The 18422-nt window shown below is 49.4% G+C and overlaps 1 protein-coding gene across 1 annotated transcript in view; it reads right to left on the bottom strand.

Moving 5' to 3' along the window:
• The window catches only part of LOC131911091 (polycystin-1-like protein 2), an 87543-nt gene that overhangs the window by 59422 nt on the left and 9699 nt on the right, over positions 1-18422 (bottom strand). Inside the window, exons 5-15 of the mRNA XM_059263053.1 lie at positions 16916-17320; positions 16281-16358; positions 15426-15475; positions 12338-12455; positions 10509-10716; positions 8211-8331; positions 6837-6978; positions 5626-5802; positions 2293-2438; positions 1495-1686; positions 421-552 (exon numbers count right to left, since the gene is read on the bottom strand). Of these exons, the coding sequence (XP_059119036.1) occupies positions 421-552; positions 1495-1686; positions 2293-2438; positions 5626-5802; positions 6837-6978; positions 8211-8331; positions 10509-10716; positions 12338-12455; positions 15426-15475; positions 16281-16358; positions 16916-17320 (1769 nt within the window). The remainder of the gene's footprint in view (positions 1-420; positions 553-1494; positions 1687-2292; positions 2439-5625; positions 5803-6836; positions 6979-8210; positions 8332-10508; positions 10717-12337; positions 12456-15425; positions 15476-16280; positions 16359-16915; positions 17321-18422) is intronic.

The raw sequence follows: 18422 nt of genomic DNA, 5'->3' as shown, positions 1-18422 counted from the left end.
TCCCCACCAGTCACTGAGCACTGTGTGAATCCCCTGTCATGTGAGCAGGTGGGGAAGCTTGGGGATCAGGGAGACCCCAGGCTAGAAAAGTGGGAGCCAGCAGCTGTATGTTAGGCTAACACACAGTGGGTCAGCAGCAATATCTGGACACACGCTTGAGACCCAAGATGAATAGGATCCAGAACTCCCTCTGGTGCCCACCAGTGGGCAGTAAGCATACAGGCCATAAGCCCAGAGTGAGGCACTGGGATCTGTCATGGGCCCATGAAGGACTCTAGGAAAGAAGATGGGGGAAGTCTTGTAGCCCCAGGACAGCACCATAACTGAGGGACTTCTTTGATCTATACCCTAATGGGTTGCCACCCCCACAGCGTGGAGGAATGTGTGCTGTGGCCTGGCTCAGCCAGTGGAAATTCTTACCTGGGCCACAAGGGTGAGCTCCTCACTGCAGTGAGTCACTTCTCTCAGAGCCTCAGCCAAACCCTGCACCCTCTGCATGCTCTCCAGGCCAGTGGCGAGCATGGACAGTGATCTCAGCACGAGCTCTCGGACCTTGGCACAGAGGGAGAAAGGCCAAGAAAGGACCTATATTTCAAAGCCTCTGTGAAGGCCTTGCAGGAGAATTGGGGGTCTTAGGAATGACTGGGCTCATCCAGGCTCTGTAGACCTGGATATATATGGCAGACAGGATAATGGCCAAAAGATACCCACATCTGGGTCTTGGAAACCTGTGACCATATTGCCTCACAGAAAGAAAGGAAAGGTAATTTGACAAAGTCATTCTGAAGATACAGTTCAGCTCGGTGCCTTCCCATGGGGAGATCCTTCGGCAGTTACGGGTGGGAGCGCTGTAATTGCAAGGGTCTCTGTAGGAGAGCGGTGGGAACACTGAGGAAGGAGATGGGTGATGGGTGCAGAGATGGGGAGAGGAGAGGGTTTCAAAAATCTAGGAAGGGGGTGCTGGGGTGCTGCTGGCTTGGTTAGTTAAGTACTTAGAATGCAAGAATGAGGATCTAAGCTCCATCCCCTAGAGCCTATAAACACACACACACACACACACACACACACACAAACACACACACACACACACGGAAAAGGAGGTTAGGAGCCCAGGACTAGTGATGACCTAGAAGCTGGAAAAACTAAGAAGTAGATTCTCCCCTACAGCCTCCAGAGAGTTCTCAGCCTTGCCCAGGCAGCCCGATGTCTTTCTTCCTCTGGTCCTTGGCTTTGTCATCTTCAGTGTGAGGGAGCTGGAGTGAGGCTCTCCAATTCCCTTCAGCTTCCGGAAGGCTGTGACTCCACGGTGTTGGGCAGAGAACGTGGGTTACCAATAAAGAAGATACGTTCTTCATTTTATGCCCCTCATTGGAAAGAACTAAAGCAGAAAGGGACAGTGACCACTGGGAGACATTCAAGGCTTCTCTGATTCATGAGCACTGCCCCCAGCCCAAGAAGCCGCATGCAGATTTTTAAAGGACCCACTTCACGAACCTTCCACTTGATATCTGTTCTAAGTTGCCCAGAGCCTGGGCTCTGGTCCTCCTGATTAAGTTCAGAGGACACAGCCTTGGCAAATAGGAGAAGCTGTTCATGGCCATGCTCGTCTTGCAGAGCTGCGGTGATTCTCTCTGACACAATAGCTTGGAATGTCACATTGTCACTACCTGTGTTACCATGTCTCACCTGCCAAAGAAACCAGAAATGGGCTCAGTGATCTTTGTTCAAGAAGCTGGCTCCTAAGCCATGGGTCTGGGAGCAGAGCAGGCCTAGCAGAAGAGCTCGTTGGCCCTTCCTGAGGCTGGAGGGCACCTGGACCCATTGGCATTAGGTAGCTGATAGCTTCCAACAGCACATCTTGGGCAAACCCACCCTCCACCTTCAGCTGCCTTCCTTATCCCAGCCACCCCCCACCTGCACCTGCCTCCCAGCCAGGAACTTCTCTTGAGATCTCTCCAGGATCCCCGCTGAGTTCTGTTGGCTGAGCTCAGTCCTAGCTCATGCCTGAGTTCTTCTGTTTCAACTTGCCCCTGCTCCCAGGACCTCCCTATGCTCTGGCTACTAAATCATAAGATACACAAAGATAGAGGCTGTATCCATGTGTCCACGGCTGTCTCCTCAGGACTTGGCACATGGTGGATGGGTGTTCTGTAAATATTTGTGGAAGGAATGAGTGAATAGGCTAGTCATCACCCATGCCCTCAGCTGCCTCCACATGCCTTGTAGTTCCTGAGGCTCAGCTGGGTGGAGACAGTGCCCAGCACAGAAACACCAGTCATCACCATCACCCACCTTAACCGCCACTTGGGTCTGCTCTCTGTCTCCTGCCTGATTGGTGACAGAGATGACCATGGTCAAGACGAAACCATCCTTCTCTTTCCCAAGTGGTAGGTACAGAGCAGGGAGTGCTGGTTCAAGGCCACAGTGGAGGCAGGAACCTGGCCAAGCGGAAACGAAGCAATTAGGAGGTCAGAGCCAAGCTCCTTGTCACAGGGACAGAGAAGCCCCAGCTACTGAAGGTGTGGCGGCCAATCTGGGAACCCACAGGTTGCTGTACCTTTTGAATCACTTCCCTAAAGTGTGTGAAGAACTGAAGGACCTTCTCCCTATTTGCAAGTGCGTTTTTATTTCTTGTGGTGGTTAAACTAAAACACTTTTAAAGATTTATTTATATGAGTGCTCTGTCTGCTTTATATTTATATTTATATGAGTCCCTTTGCTTGCGAGAGGTGGGCATTGGATCCCATTATAGATGGCTATGAGCCAGCATGTGGTTGCTGAGAATTGAACTCGGGACCTCTGGAAGAGTGGCCAGTGCTCTTAACCGCTGAGCCATCTCTCCAGCCCAGGATTTATTTATTTTTATTTTATGTATATAGTTGTTTTGTCGACGTGTATGTATGTGCACCACAGGCATGCCTGGTCCCTAAAGGGTCCAGAAGAGGATGATGAATCCCCTGGAACTGGAGCTAGAGATGGTTGTGAGCTACTATGTAGGTGCTGGGAGTAGAACCTGGGTCCTCTGGAAGAGCAACAAGTGCTCTTAACTGCTGAGCCATCTCTCCAGCCCCGGGCTGGCTTGTTTTGGTTTGTGCTGTGGGATGTCCTGTATGTTGTGAATAAATAAAACGCTGATTGGCCAGTAGCCAGGCAGGAAGTATAGGATAGGCGGGACAAACAGACAGGAGAGGCTGGGAGGTAGAAGCTGGGGGAGACGCCAGCCTGCTGTCCAGGGAACATCATGTAAAGACAGCAGGTAAAGCCATGGAATATGTGACGACATATAGATTTACAGAAATGGGCTGAGTATAAGTGTAAGAGCTAGACAATGGTAGGCCTGAGCTAATGGCTGAGCAGTTTAAATAATATAAGCATCTATGTGTTTATTTTATAAGTGGGCTATGGGATTGCCAGGGCTTGGCGGGACTGGGGAGAAAAACTCCAGCTACAGGTTTTGGTGTTTTTGTTTTTATAATATGGTAAACCAAATTACAACATGAAGAAACAGAAGGTAGAGAGTGCAGGGAGAGAAAGGAAGAGTAGGAGCAGCCCCTGAAAACTCCACACCCCTTTAGGAGTCAGCAACGTGAGTTAGGTGGGTATGTTTTGTTTGTTTGTTTTTTAATATTCATATGTGTGTATATAATGTGCATATGATGTATGAATGTGTGTGACATGTGTATATGTGTTTATACTTGTGTGCCACAGCACACGTATGGAGGGCAGAGGATAACTTCATGGTGTTGGTTCTCTCCTACCACCATTAAGGTGGTGTGTCTGAGGATTAAACTCAAGTCACAAACAGAGCAGCAAGCCCCTGTACCCACTGAGCCACTGAGCCAGCCCAGTGTTTGTTGTTCGTTGTTATTTGCTTGGGGTTTTTCATTGTTCTTAGTTTGTGTTTCTGAGACAACGTCTTACTCCATAGTCCAGCCTGGCCTAGAACTCACCATAGAGCCCCGGCTGGTCTTGAACTCACCACAGTCCTCCTGCCCTAGACTCTCAAGTGCTGGGACCATGGACATGAGCCACACCACCCTTGGCGTCGGTGTTGGTTTGGGGTTTGGTTTTACAGTCTGGGATGGAGTCCAGGGCCTCCTATGTGTAAGTACTCTGGACAAGCACTCTCCTGCAGCCCTTTACCCTGCCCACAGCACCTACAGAGAAATTCCCAGTCTCTATGTCTCAAGCAACACCCCCTGTGGTACATGTCATGGTTTACCAGATGTCTCTGCCACTAGACGTTGAAGATCATGAAGTTAAAGATTTTCTCTGTCGTGTTCATGGGTACATACCTAGCACTCAGAACACAGCCTGGCATTTGGCATGTATCTGTCGTAAACATAAGTGAATGGATGAATATCTTTTGTTCCGTAAAGAAGACCCACACATCATGGGAGTCTCCAGTCACACACGGTGTAGTGTGCAGACATTCATGAAGCTATTGGCTCACAGCTGAACACTCACTGTTGTGCGACCACACTGCCTTCTCGCTCACCTGTATGAGATGGGGGTTGGGGATGAAAGGGGAAATCTGGCCTCTCCCTCTGGGTGCAGAGGGGAGGCGTTTGGGAATGAAGCCTACTCTCCTTGCTTGGGTTTTCTTTTTCTTTCCACACTCAGACCCAGTCATTGCCTTCTTAACAGCCCCATGTTTGCCAATTCCTTGACAGGGCACCCCATGAAAACTATACTCCCTAGAAGGGCTTACACCCACCTGTCCCTAGTCAAGGTACATTGTTTATGTTTGTGGTGTCTGGGGCAGGATATGGCAGAGTACACCAGCTCCACTCATGGTGCCTCAGTTTGGATGAAAGTTTCACTTGGGCTAAGGCCCACACAGAGCTCATGTGACAGTCCCCAAATGCTCAAGGCCACAGGGAGAACCAACAGGCACCAAAATGGAATAGTAAATGGAGTGAGCTGCCCCAGGCCACTCATATCTTCACATTCACTGCTGCTCTGGGTGTGGTTGCCATGACTGACGTGACTGACATTGTAGGTAGGGTGTTTGATGGTCACTCTCTGTGAACCTTTGCAAAAAAAAACTTTCTTTGAGATTTGCTTGTCCTGGGACATTGTCATTCTCTGCTGCCACTTACAAATGGGCATCAGTGAAAGTGTTGAAGCTTCTATGAACCAGATCGAGTTCTGTCTTTCAAGGTAGCTCTAGCTCTGGACTTTCAAAGAGTCACAGTGCCTCTCCCTCCTCCCCCTCTCCTTCTCCCTCCCTCTCTCTCTCTCCCTCCCTCTCTCTCTCTCTCTCTCTCTCTCTCTCTCTCTCTCTCTCTCTCTCGTGTGTGTGTGTGTGTGTGTGTGTGTGTGTGTGTGTGTGTGTGTGTGTGTGTGTATGTCTAGGACTATGACTTGGTATGTCCCTACCTGTTGGGTCTCTTCATCCATTAAACCCTTTCATATACTTTACAGCCATTGTGTCCTCTGGGCTTGGGCAGATGCTGCGACGAGGCCAGTGCTTTGGGGATGACCAAGGCTTAGGAGTCCCTCATCCTGTCAGCCTCTGTCCATTCTAGAACATATTCTATTGTAGCTCCCTGACGGGGACAGTCCCCGTTCCTGGAGAGGATGATCCTGGAGGCTGAGGGAAGAGTGGTCTTTAGCTGGTACCTGACTGCAGACAGAAGCAGTACTCCAGGGGCCCTGGGGCTGTGGAGGTGGTGCAGAAGACAGCGAAGCTTGTCAGTGTAGTACCCTCCTCCAGGACGATTGCACAGGCAGGCACCTCCGGTCGAGGTAGCATGCTGATCACGTAGGTATCCTCCCCGTAGGCATGGCTGGTCAGTGCTGGGAAGTGAAGATTCATTGTGCTTAGGAGACTGTGTGTCCTAAAACTTAACCCCTCTTCAGGATGACCTGGGGAGCTTGTTGAACAAAGATTTCTGGCCTCTGCAACCCCGAACCCTCTGACCTCTCTGCAGATTCTGGGGTAGGCCCCCAAATACTCATATCTAACAATTGTCTCCAATGCAAGGCCCTGGTGCTCGCTTTGAGAAAATGGGCAGAGAGGAGAGACTCAGGCAGATGTGGAGCTGGAATTCTAGTTCGGCTATTCACTATCCAAGTGGCCTTGGACTTGACCTCTGTTGTCTGTAAGGTGGAGCCAACAACAACTTCCTCATAGCAACATTATGAGCAACTTACCCGGAAGCTATCTCTTCCCATCCTCACACCCTCAGCCGTGAGCCCCGGTCTATCCTGCAGCAATGTGCCACCATGCCTGCTTCAAAAAGAGCACATGGCTGCCAGAGCCGAGCAAAGGAGAATCTTATGTGGTGACAACTAGTGTCTTGGCTTCACTCAGTTGGGAAGGCCTGCAGTAGAGCAGGAGCGCCCACTGAACCAGTGCCTCAGTTTGTCTGGCTGTGGGCGCTCTGTGGGCTGCGTTAGGGAATACGGAATCAACAGCCGGCCCAGGCGGCACCGGCCTGCAGCCCCAGCACTGAGGAAAGAGAAAGTCAAAGGACGTGTTCTTAGAAAGCATAGCAGTCTGTGTTTTGTGTCTCTCTGAGCACTGGGCTCATTTTCAGTGGGTAACTCTGACTTCTCCTGGTAGGACACACAGGTTGACTTAGGGTGGCCCGCTTGTCTCCATGGCACTCCGCCAATCATCGTTCGTGATAACGATTCCAGGGCAGGTATTTAGATCACCCCAGATTTACATGGGAGGGGACTGAGGCAACAAGACGTCAGATCGTTTGCCCAAAGTCTCCTAGGTAGAAAGCCCAGACTCTGGCCCCATGCTAGGCCAAAGTTCCTTATTTTAGCCTTTCCGAGTCCGTCTTGTGTCTGTGACAAGAGGTGAGGTGGCCGCTTCTCACCTGTGACCCGGATTCGAACAACAGGTCCCCAGGTCTGCAGGAAGCTGCTGTTCAGCAGCAGCACAGAGGAATTGTGGTGAAGGAGGGTCAGCGAGCGTGGCCAAAATCCTCTGAGTCTGCAGGCGTCAGGGGGGGGCTCAGCCTGCAAGGGAACAGCGCTGAGGGCCTTAAAGTCTGTTGGGTAGGAACCTGGACATCCTCAGTCCCATGGCTTCCATCCCCGAGACTGAAACTCTGATGAGTGAAGGCATTGCTGCTTCCTAGGAGGTCAGTAAACAGTCAATCTCCAGCCTTGTAGCTTGTCTGAGGTTAGGTTCCCAGAAAAGGAGTCTGAGGAAAAGTGTGTGCAGGTCACTCATGGAGGGAGGAGCCTGAGGAGGAGTGTGTGTGTGCAGGTCACTTATGGAGGGAGGAGCCTGAGGAGGAGTGTGTGTGTGCAGGTCACTTATGGAGGGAGGAGCCTGAGGAGGAGTGTGTATGCATGTCACTTATGGAGGGAGGAGCCTGAGAAGGAGTGTGTGTGTGCAGGTCACTTATGGAGGGAGGAGCCTGAGGAGGAGTGTGTATGCAGGTCACTTATGGAGGGAGGAGCCTGAGGAGGAGTGTGTATGCAGGTCACTTATGGAGGGAGGAGCCTGAGGAGGAGTGTGTGTGTGCAGGTCACTCATGGAGGGAGGAGCCTGAGGAGGAGGTGTGTGTGCAGGTCACTTATGGAGGGAGGAGCCTGAGGAGGAGTGTGTGTGTGCAGGTCACTTATGGAGGGAGGGGTCTGAGGAGGAGTGTATGCAGGTCACTTATGGAGGGAGGAGTCTGAGGAGGAGTGTGTGCAGGTCACTTATGGAGGGAGGAGTCTGAGGAGGAGTGTGTGCAGGTCACTTATGGAGGGAGGAGCCTGAGGAGGAGTGTGTGTGCCGGTCACTTATGGAGGGTGAACTTTCTGGGGGAATCAGCAAGTAAATAGGGCAGAGAAGGGAGTGAGAGGAGCATCCTTCTCAGTGTGGCCCTGAGGGACCTCAGCCATGTGAGGTATGCCACAGAAATGTCTTTGGGGCAAGGATGCTAGGCTGTTTGACTTTCCTGTTCATCAATTGTAGGCCATTAGGCCCCTACGTAGCAGCTGGGGGATGCATGCATCCTGGCAGGGGGCTTTAGCTGAGGGCAACAGTGTCTGCCTCCCCCATAGACCTGGCTCCTTTGTATCCATTCACCTGTTAGAATTCCCTCAGGCCCTTCTGAAGCATGTCCCCAAATCTTCCTGACTGCCCGCACTGGCTCCGAGTATGGTTGGTCCACCCTGGCTCAGGACCTGGCCTGCAGCGTAAGTCTGGTCCTCTTGGAGGAGACAGTTTCTCCTGAGTGGCTGTGGCATCTCACCTTCTCTGATGAGGTATCATCTAAGTACCAGCTGAACATGGTCATTGGGCTTTCATCTCCCACAGTGACTGTAAGCAGAACGTCTTGGTTGGCTTTCGCTGGCTGGCAGTTCTTCTCACAGCTGGAAGGTACAGAGAATAAAGAGAGAAAGCTCCCTCAGGCATCACGACCACTTGCCTAATCTTTAAGTCTGCAAAAAGGGTGGGATGTGGCCAAATGAAAGATGGACTAAAAGCCACCAATGTTCTAACCTAACCAGGACAGACCCTGGTCTGCAAGCCGGTGAAGAGAGTCAGGACATGACTGGATCCCCATGTCACTCTACTTGCAGTGATGTGGAGGGGAGGCCAGGATAGGCCCCTCGCTTCCAATCCCAACCCTGTCACTTAGGAAGGCTCCCCTTGTATGAGTCACTTAACCTCTAAGTCTTGGTTTCCCTAGCTGCAAAGGAAGCGGAGAAAGCCAAATAACTTCTGAGATTCTCTTCAGTGTTGATAAAGGTGGCAGCTGGCACCATACAGTGAACGATGAGAGCCGCTCTGAGAGTGACATGTCACAACTCCTAGAGCACTTATGAGCATGCCGGGCTCAGAGGACTTGCGGGATTGGTTCCAGCTCCCCGCCCCCCTCTGTGTGTGTGTGTACTTTTGTGCACATGCACATGGAGGTCAGAGATCGGTATTGGTGTCTACTCTCTTCATCATATTGTTTCAGATGAGATCCCTTACTGAACCTGAAGATCACTTATTTGCCTAGAGCTCCTGGCCAGCAAGACCTGCCTCCCCTGTCCTGGACTTGGTAGAGCCATGGTACTATGTCTGGATTTTTGCTTGAGTGTTGTGGATCTGAACCTCTGTCCTCATGCTTGCACAGCAAACACTTTATCAAATAAGCCGTCATCTCTCCAGCCCCCTGAGCCTTCTGTAGGGTGTCCTACCCCTCCCTGGAGCCTGAGAGGTCGCACTGACATCCGCCGCCTGTCTAATGCATCTCCAGGTCCGCCTCCAACCTTCCCTCTTCTCTCGTCAAGTCAAGTACAAGCAGGCTGGTGGGTTTCTACAGCCCTCTTTCTGCAGAGCCAATGCCTCAGCTCCCACCCTCCAAGCTTCTGCTTGGGTCCAGCATTGGTATGGGCCCGGGAGGTTTGAGGAGAGAAGGTGGTCTGAGGAGACCATGAGGCTGTTTCTCGTTGATTCCCGAAGGGCTAAAGCAGCAGAGCCGGTGCCCCATCAGGTAACGGCTATGGCTCCTGTCCCTCTCCAGCAGCTGTGGTCCAGAGGGGATTCTAGGCATGACCCCTCTCACCTCTGCAAGTGATGGTTCACCCCGCCCTGTCACAGTCCTGCATTGTCTCCTAAGCTATTCCTCCAGTCCTGTTCACTCACACCTTACCCACCTGTAATCAGTTTCTGACTACAATGAGCCGTCTGCTTCCAGCAGGGACCTGGCTGACAGGCCCAGCTACCTCAAGCTCCTACCTCCACTCCTGTAAAATGCTAAACCATCTCCTCCAGGCCCATTCTATCCCGATAGGAGAGTGTTTCAATGCAAGCTGTGACCATGTCCCTCCTGCACAGAGATGCTGGGCAACGTGTTGGCTGGTCTTAGGTTAACCTGACACACAAGTTAGAGTTATGTGAATGGAGGGAGCTTTGAGAAAATGCCTCCATCAGGTCAGGTTGTAGGGCATTTTCTTAATTAGTGATCACTGGGGAGGGCCTAACCCGTTGTGGGTGGTGCCATCCCTGGCCTGGTGGTCCTGGATTCTATAACAAAGCAGACTGAACAAGCCATGGGAAGCAAACCAGTAAGCAGCACCCCTCCATGGCCTCTGCATCAGCTGCTGCCTCCAGGATCCTGCCTTGTTTGAGTTCCTGTCCTGACTTCTTTTGATGATGAACAGTGCTGTGGAAGTGTCAGCCAGATAAACTCTTTCCTCCCCAACTTGTTCTTTGGTCGTGGTGTTTTGTCACAGCAATAGAAACCCTAACTAAGACAAGTAGCTTTCCCTAGAGACTCCGGGGTGAAAGACCTAAATCTGGCATGACCTGCAAGACCCTGCCTCACTCTTCCTCCTCCCCACATATCCCTCCTCCAGGTCTCTGTTGAGCTCCACCTCCTATGGGAAACCCTTTCTGTCCCTGGATGAAGAAGTCTTCATAAACCTCTGCTGTCTCTTCATGCTATTTATTGTTGATCCCCAGGTTGCCACCCCAATGGGGGCATAGGTGAGACCTGACCTATAGGTCCCACCCCTGAGTGGTGCTTGCTGATGAAGAACATGCCCACATGTCTCACCTGATTTGAGGCCCAAGGTCCAGGGGAGAAAACACATAGAGGCACTGTTCTGTCTCTTTCTCCAGTTCCTGGCCCCTCAGGATAGCCAAGTGCAGGGTGACAGCAGAGTTGAGCGGTGGCAGACAGGAGGTGTGGAGCACCAGCATCCTTTGGTCTGTGTGGAGCAGTTGCCTCTCCACACAGTCACTCCACTGAGCCCAGCAGCGTCCTGAGAGAGATGGGCAGACACCTGTGCACAGCATCCCTGAACCTGACACACCATGGACTTTCTGGTTGAGCGAGGCTTTTGTGGTTGGTGGTTTGGTTTTGTTGAGACGGGGTCTGGCTGCACAGCCTGAGCTAGCTTCAAACAGATCATCTTCCTGCTCCTGCCTCCTGAGTGCATGTGGAGGGCAGAGGACCACTTGAAGGAGTCCGTTTTTCCCTCCACTGTGTGGGTTCCAGGGATTGAACTTGGGTTGTTAGGCTTGGCAGCATGTGCTTTTACCTGCTGAGCCATCTCACAAGGCCCGATTACTCCATTTTTAGAAATTTTAGTTGAGAAAGTAGCCACAGAAGATGAAGCCTGGCAGGGTTGTTTATCAGAGCAGAGCAGTGGAAAAACCCAAGTGTCAACAGTGACTACACGGTGACCGGGCTCTCTGCTGTGCTACAATTATGAAAATCAGGATGGACAGGGAGATACTATGGCGCTAAGATGAGCTGGCTCAGCAACTAAGAGCACTGACTGCTATTGCAGAGGACCCAGGTTCAGTTCCCAGCACCCACATTGCAACTCATAACTATCTGTAACTCCAGTTCCACGAGATCCAACACCCTCTTTTGACCTCTGTGGGTACCAGGCACACACACGGTGCACATACATGCATACAGGCAAAAGACATAAACAAATAAAAATACACAATTTTTTTTTAATGTGCAGAGGATTATTGTTGTTGTTGTTGTTTGGGATTTTCAAGCCAGGGTCTCATATAGCACTAACTGGCCTTGAATCCATATATAGTTGAACCTGAACTCATGAGCCTACATCTTCTACCTCCCAAGTGCTCAGGACATGTTATTCCATGAAAACAAAACAAAACAAGACAGCAGCATCACTTGTAGCATTTTATTTCTAAAATGAGTGTGTAGCTAGGGTATAGCCCTATAAAAAGGGAGACACCTACTTTTGGAAGTATGTGCTACTATCTTTGTTTGAAGAAAGGTGCCTGGACTCTCCTTGGTGAGGTGTGTGTGTATGTGTGTCTCAAGTATGTATGTGTTTGTGTATTTGTATGTGTGTGTGTGTCTGGTGTATGTGTGTGTCTATGTATTTGTATGTGTGTGTCTATGTATTTGTATGTGTGTGTAATGTTTGTATGTGTGTGGCAAGTTATGCTGTGTGTGTGTATGGGTGGTGTATGTGTGTGTCTATGTATTTGTATGTGTGTGTGGAATGTTTGTATGTGTGGTGTATGTGTGTGTGTGTGTTTATGGTGCTGTGTGTTAGGAGGGAATGACCCTCTCAGAGGGGGACTATCTGGTCACAAGCCTTTTCTGGACTTGCCAGTGCATGGTGTCAATTAACAAAGCAGAATGGCTTTTTATGTTTTGTTACTTTTTTAAATCTCCCCCTGCCCCTGTCCTCCGTGTTCAGGGCCACCATCCCTCCTTGGTTTGCTGTTACTCCTCCACACCCATTCCTGTGATTTACACTCTGGCACACACAGGTCGACAGTGTCAGCCATGAATCGTGTCAGATGAAGACTGAAGATGAGAACAGGCAAACCCGACAACACTCACTCATCAGTGATGGGGGAGGGGATCAGGATCAGGTGTACACCACCTACCACAGGACCAGTGGAAGACCAAGTCTGGGTCATCATCTGGCCAGCCCAGTGTGACTTCTGTGAAAGGGTCCACGTACAGTTCAGGCTGAATGAACACGTTCATGTCCCTTGTGTCTCCCTGCAGAGGAAGTGACCACCGGTGAGACAACACTGTTCAGCTTCACTGTAGAGTCCTGCCAACCTACCCTCCACCCCAGAGCAGTGTGTGCTGACAGTAGCCACGGGGTGAGACTCAGAGCATAGAAAGTTCTGGATGGTCCTCTGCCCTGGGGTTTCCCTCAGGAGCATGTAATGCCTTCCTAAGACTCATTGGGTAGCTTTACCTCCAGCGCAGGCTTAGGACTCACTGTGCAGTCAACTGGACAGAAGCCATTCTGAGCCAGGCCCTGTGCTGATGACTGGAGACATGGTAACAGAGACCCAACTGTTGCCCTTAAGGTAGATAAGAAAGACAGGGACATTAACAGACACTTAAAACTCAAGGCACTACCTGTGCTTGATTAGAGGATATTAACTTAGAGGAAGCAGGAGGATGTGGAAGATGGAGGCAGTCAGTTAAGAATCCCTTGAGCGGTTTGGGGAGAGATGGTGCAGTTTGTAAGGCCTTTGCTTTGCAAGTGTGTTGACCTGAATTCAACTCCCAAACCCACTGAGGGCAGCAGCATGTGCTTGGAGAGATGAGACAAATGGATCTCTGAAGCTCACTGGATAAGCATCTGTATGTGATTTATTTTGGAGCTGTGTGGCAGGCCCCCTAAAAGAGTAAAGAGTAAAAAACCCAAAAACAACATTTTGGCATACCAACATGGGGCTCGTATTTCTATATTGGACCTGATAGAGCTGAAAAAAAATTGTTTTAAAGAAAAAGGACATGGCTCCTTTAAGAGGCACTGCTGTTCAGCCAGCAGGGCAGCACTGAATAAAAGAACAGCAAGCTAAGTAGAAACTTTGGATTCACTAAGATAGGATAGATAATGCATTATTTTCTCTCAATACACAAACTACAAATGGACAGAATATTGTAAATGTAATTTTCACTTGATAACTGTTTTTGTTGTGTATAGTTTTACTATGTTAAAGTGAAAAACTTTTTATTTAGACGAAAAGGGGGAAATGCTGTAAAATATTATTTTAAGGTATGTTACATTTGTTTGTGATGTGGAATATTTGTTTAATGATGCAAAGATGTGTTGCATTCTTTTCTGTTGCATTTTTAAAAAAAATTCTGTGAAGCTGTGTTGCTTTGCCTGTCTAAAACACCTGATGGTCTAATAAAGAGATGAATGGCCAATAGTGAGGCAGGAGAAAGGATAGGTGGGGCTGGCAGGTAGAGAGAATAAATAGAAGGAGAAATCTGGGAGTGAAGCAGGAGTGAGAGATAGAGGAGGACCCAGGGGCCAGCACCCAGCTACACAACCAGCAACTGAGTAAGAAAGAAAGATATACAGAAAAAGGTAAAAGCCCAGAGGCAAATGGTAGATGGGTGAATTTAAGTTAAGAAAAGCTGACAAGAAACTAGCTAAGCTAAGGACGGGCATTTATAATTAAGAATAAGCCTCCATGTGTGATTTATTTGGGATCTGGGTGGTGGACCTCCCAAAAGAACAAAAACAACCAACAAGACAGAGTGGGTCATGAGCCTGTGTCCTCCAGGCATGTCCTAAGTCTCTGTCTCACTGAGGACTTGTTAGCATCTGACTCTCCCTGGACAGAGCCAGGGAAGCTTCCTTTGGAATGGTCTCCCAGAAGCATGGAAAGGAAGAGGAGAGAGGGCTGGCTAGGCAACAGTGGAGAACGTGTCAGTCCTAGAAGAGGAATCGGGGTCCCAAGGTGAATTCTGGGAGTAATTGCTGATGGGACCTGTTAAACAGCTTAGCTATGGGTCCTCTTGTTCACATCTTGACCCAGAATAGCACAAGGCTACAGTGAAACTCAACCTCTGATGGGCTGTGCATGCCATGAGTGTGTGGAGGTCTGAGGACACCTCAGGTGTCAGTCCTGGCCTTCCACTTTGTTTGGGACCCAGGCTCTTAACCTCCTCTGCACAGGCCTGGCTGACTGGCTTTTGTCCTCCCGGGAATTCTCCTGTCTTCACTTTCCATCTTGTAAGAGCACCGGGATTTCAGGTGCTTACTATCATGTCCTGCTTACTCCGTGTAGCAAGAGCCTTATCCACTGAGCCATCCCTCTCAGTCCTCATGTCACCTCTGAGCACATCTGTGAGACCACACTCTGACCATTGCCATCAGCACACCTGAGGGGTTCTTGGTAGATACACAATTCTCAGTTTCTTCTTTCTTCTCCTCTGTCTATCTCTAAGCTTCACGAAAGCAAAGAGACCACAATCTGCCTTTTCCACATCACACCCTCAGCCCCTAATGCCAATTCCTGAACACTGTAAATGTGCAGTAGGTCTTTGTTATTCGGTAAACACATTCATGAACAGTGTCAAGGGGAAGGATCTGAAGACTCTGGCATAAACACTGACGAACATGAGCCTGTTGCAAAATAAGCACTAACAGCTATGAATTTCCCTCTGAGTACCGCTTTAGCCACAGCCACAAACATGGATCCACTGTATCGCCATTATAATTTTAGTTAGAAATAGTTTCTAGGGGCTGGAGAGATGGCTCAGCGGTTAAGAGTACTGACTGGTCTTCCAGAGGTCCTGAGTTCAATTCCCAGCAACCACATGGTGGCTCACAACCATCTGTAATGAGATCTGGTGCCCTCTTCTGACCTGCAGGCATACGTGCAGGCAGGACACTGTATACATAATAAATAAATAAAATCTTAAAAAAAAAAAAGAAAGAAATAGTTTCTAATTTCCCCTATGGTTTCCTATTTCACCTATTTTTTTAAACAGAAGTGTGCTACTTACTTCCTAAGGACTACCTACATGACCCAGTGTTATTTTTTACAACCTAACCCTGTTGTAGTTAGAGAACACACTTCTAGACCTCTTTCCAAATGGAAGACAGCTTGGGAATTCCTGGGGGGTGCCCTGTCGCTATCCTAAACCCCAAACTGAAAGCAAAGCACTTGGATGTCTTTTTCTTGTGAAGTTAAATGTTGTAAAGATGCTCACGTTCTTTGCTTCAGCGTTCATTCCAGGTAGTTCTTGGAGACCGGAAGGGGCTGTGAACATGATGAGAACAAGCATTAAAGGTTGTCGGAGAATATTGTACAAAGTTGTCCAAGGCAGAGTCCTGCAGCGACTGTGGCACACACTCAAGGCCCCAGCTTGGGGTGGGGGTGAAGGGAGCAAGTCTAGACAACACAAGTAAGACCCCTCTCAAAAAATAAAAATAAAAAAAAACTATGATAAACAAAGAGAAGATTGTGTTGAACATGCCCTGAGATGTCTTTGTAAATGGTCCCAGGAATGTGGAGAAACCCATTCGGGCGACAGACACACAGGTGACAAGCCTTGGTGGGTGACAGATGTGTGGCTTCCTCAACTGGCTTTTGCATGAGTGCTGGGGATCTGACCTCAGGTGCTCACACCTGCACATCAAGCTCTCGACCCACTGAGTCACTTCCCCAGCCCTCACCTGGTATATTTTTGTTATTGTTTTCGCAGCACTAGGGGTGGGACCCAGGGCTTCTGTGAGCTAAAGAATTCTACCACTGAGCCACACCCTCGGGCCATCACAGGAGAGGTGAAGAAGCCTTCAGTCCACCTCAGGTACTTCTCCATGTCCGAATGCCTGAGATACTATGAACATTATGTCTGAGCACTGCACCGTGCAGTTCAAGGAGTTCATCTGTGCACATTTGGTGCGGAACTTTTCTGGTACTTTCTGTGACCGTGTCTATAGAGCACCCAGAGGATTCTGAGACCGTGGAACGAACTCCAAGTTCAGAGCCCTGTCTTAAGGGCCCCTCCCTAGGCTCCTGGCAGGTTCAGTGCCCTGGACTCCTGAGTGTGGAAACACCTTGCCTGTGACTGTGATGCTCCCCATGTCCAAGCTCAAGTCTGAGAGAGCATTCCGCACATGCACGGTGACCAGAAAGTTGCCTGCAATGCAAAGGGAAAGAGTCAGTGATGTTGTCACAACTGTGTGACACAAGAGGAGACAGCTCTCCCTAGATGTGCCTGTCTGACTGCCTGACGGCAGCCCTAGAATCGCTCAGCCTCTTACACACTTATGAGTCCTACAATATACCAGGCCTGGGCAAGGCTCTGGGAACACACAGGTGAAGGAACATGATGCTTAATATACATGCAGGTCAAGGCGTCACACCACGACAAGGACTGGCACTGGGAGGCGACTGAGAGGATAATAATGATGGATAAATATGATAAAAATGTATTATCTCCATATATGATGTTATCAAAGAATAATTAGGAAAGAAAACAACATAAATGACATGAGAAGTGTCCAGGCTGAGAGCTCCTGCAGACAGCTGGAAACTCTAAGGGCAGCAGAGAGTATGTGTCCCCTTACTGAGGAGGGTCTCAGGCAGGGTCACCAGGTAAGCCATCATTGTACCCAGGAGTCTCTGAAAAACTGATGCAACCAAATCAGAAATATAAAAAGGGGACCTGGAAGGGGAAGCTACCAACCCCAGTACCTTCAACAGGAATCTCCACGCGGTAGGTCCCAGATGACTGTCCACCGCTCTCTTCCTTCTGGGAGAAGTTTGCATTGAGTCCTGCCACCTCCAAGGTCACCTCCTCCAGGGTACCACGAGCCACTGAGACATTGACCAACAGGTCACACCCAAGCTCCATGTGGTCAGAAGCCCAGGAGGCCTGCAGCCCCGACAGCAGCTCCACGAAGTGGACGGTGATGTTTCCGGAGGGGGCGGAGGCGGTGCTGTTGCCAACAGCTCGGATGTTGAGGTGGTGCCTCCCAGGGCCCAGCAGCTCCTGGGTTTCTCTGTCCAGAGTCAGATTGTAGGGTCTCAAGCCACGCTCGGTGGTGAACTCAGCCAGAGTTAGATTACCCGAAAGCACAGCGTAAGTCACCCCGGCTCCTAGGTGGGGTAAGGGAAATTTAGGAAGCCTGTTACCAACCATGCAGCCTAGCATTCTGAGATAGTTCAGACTGAGCTCTGATGTCAAATTCTGGGGTAGACATAAAGATATGGGTCCAAATAAATACCTAAAGATGGACCCCCCCACCCTAAATGCTGACTGTAATTATTTCTGAATATTGACATAATAAGCGATTTTCTATTTTCTTTCTGGGTCCTCTCTATTTTTTGTTTGTTTGTTTTATTTTATTTTTATTTAATTTTTTTTCGAAACAGGATTTCTCTTCATAGCCCTGGCTATCCTGGAACTCCCTCTGTAGAGCAGGCTGGCCCTGAACCCCGCACCCCCCCCCCGTACCCTCTCCTCTATCCTAGGATTCAAGGCGTGATCCACCACCACCCAGCTCTGCTCAGTTTTAGTTTGTTTGTGTGTTTGTGTGTTTGTTTGTTTGTTTGTTTTTGAGACAGGGTCTAATTTAGTCCAGGCTGGCATTGACCTCACCATGTAGCAGAAGCTGGCCTTGAATGCTTGATTTTCCTGTCTGAACCTCTCTAATGTTAGGATTACAGGCAAGCACCACCATGTCCAGTTTATATGATGCTGGACATCAAACCCAGGGTTTCTGAATTGGCAAGTATTCTACCGAGTGAGCTGCAGCCCCAGACCCCTCATTATTTATTTATACCCTTGAACCTAGAAGTTTATAACAAATGCTTAGGACATCTTGATGATAGGGACACTCCTGGGTCTGAAAAAGAGACATCTCTGGACAGACATTGGGATTTTGATGCATGAGAATGAACCTCAAGTCTTGTCAGCCAAAGCATGGGGAAGGGTATCCTTCAATATCCACTGATGACCTCCTGGGACCGATCACTATGGAACTCAACCTGTTCTCCACGAAGTGAGACCTTCCTTGCAGCCTGCAGATGATTGTCCTAGTTAGATGCCAAATATTGTTGTTGGCTGATAATGTGATATGTGCAACCAAATGGTATTCTTTCCAGTAGATGCCATGCCAAATACATTTCTTGTTTGGATGATGATTGAAAAAAAGTGGAGGAGGAAGAGGAAGAGAAGAAGGAAGGGGAAGTACTTACT

This window comes from Peromyscus eremicus, chromosome 5 (genome assembly GCF_949786415.1).
Source record: "Peromyscus eremicus chromosome 5, PerEre_H2_v1, whole genome shotgun sequence".
NCBI classification, from domain to species: Eukaryota; Metazoa; Chordata; class Mammalia; order Rodentia; family Cricetidae; genus Peromyscus; species Peromyscus eremicus.
Note: the sequence above shows the minus strand (reverse complement) of the source record. Positions and strands in the feature narration are given on the sequence as shown.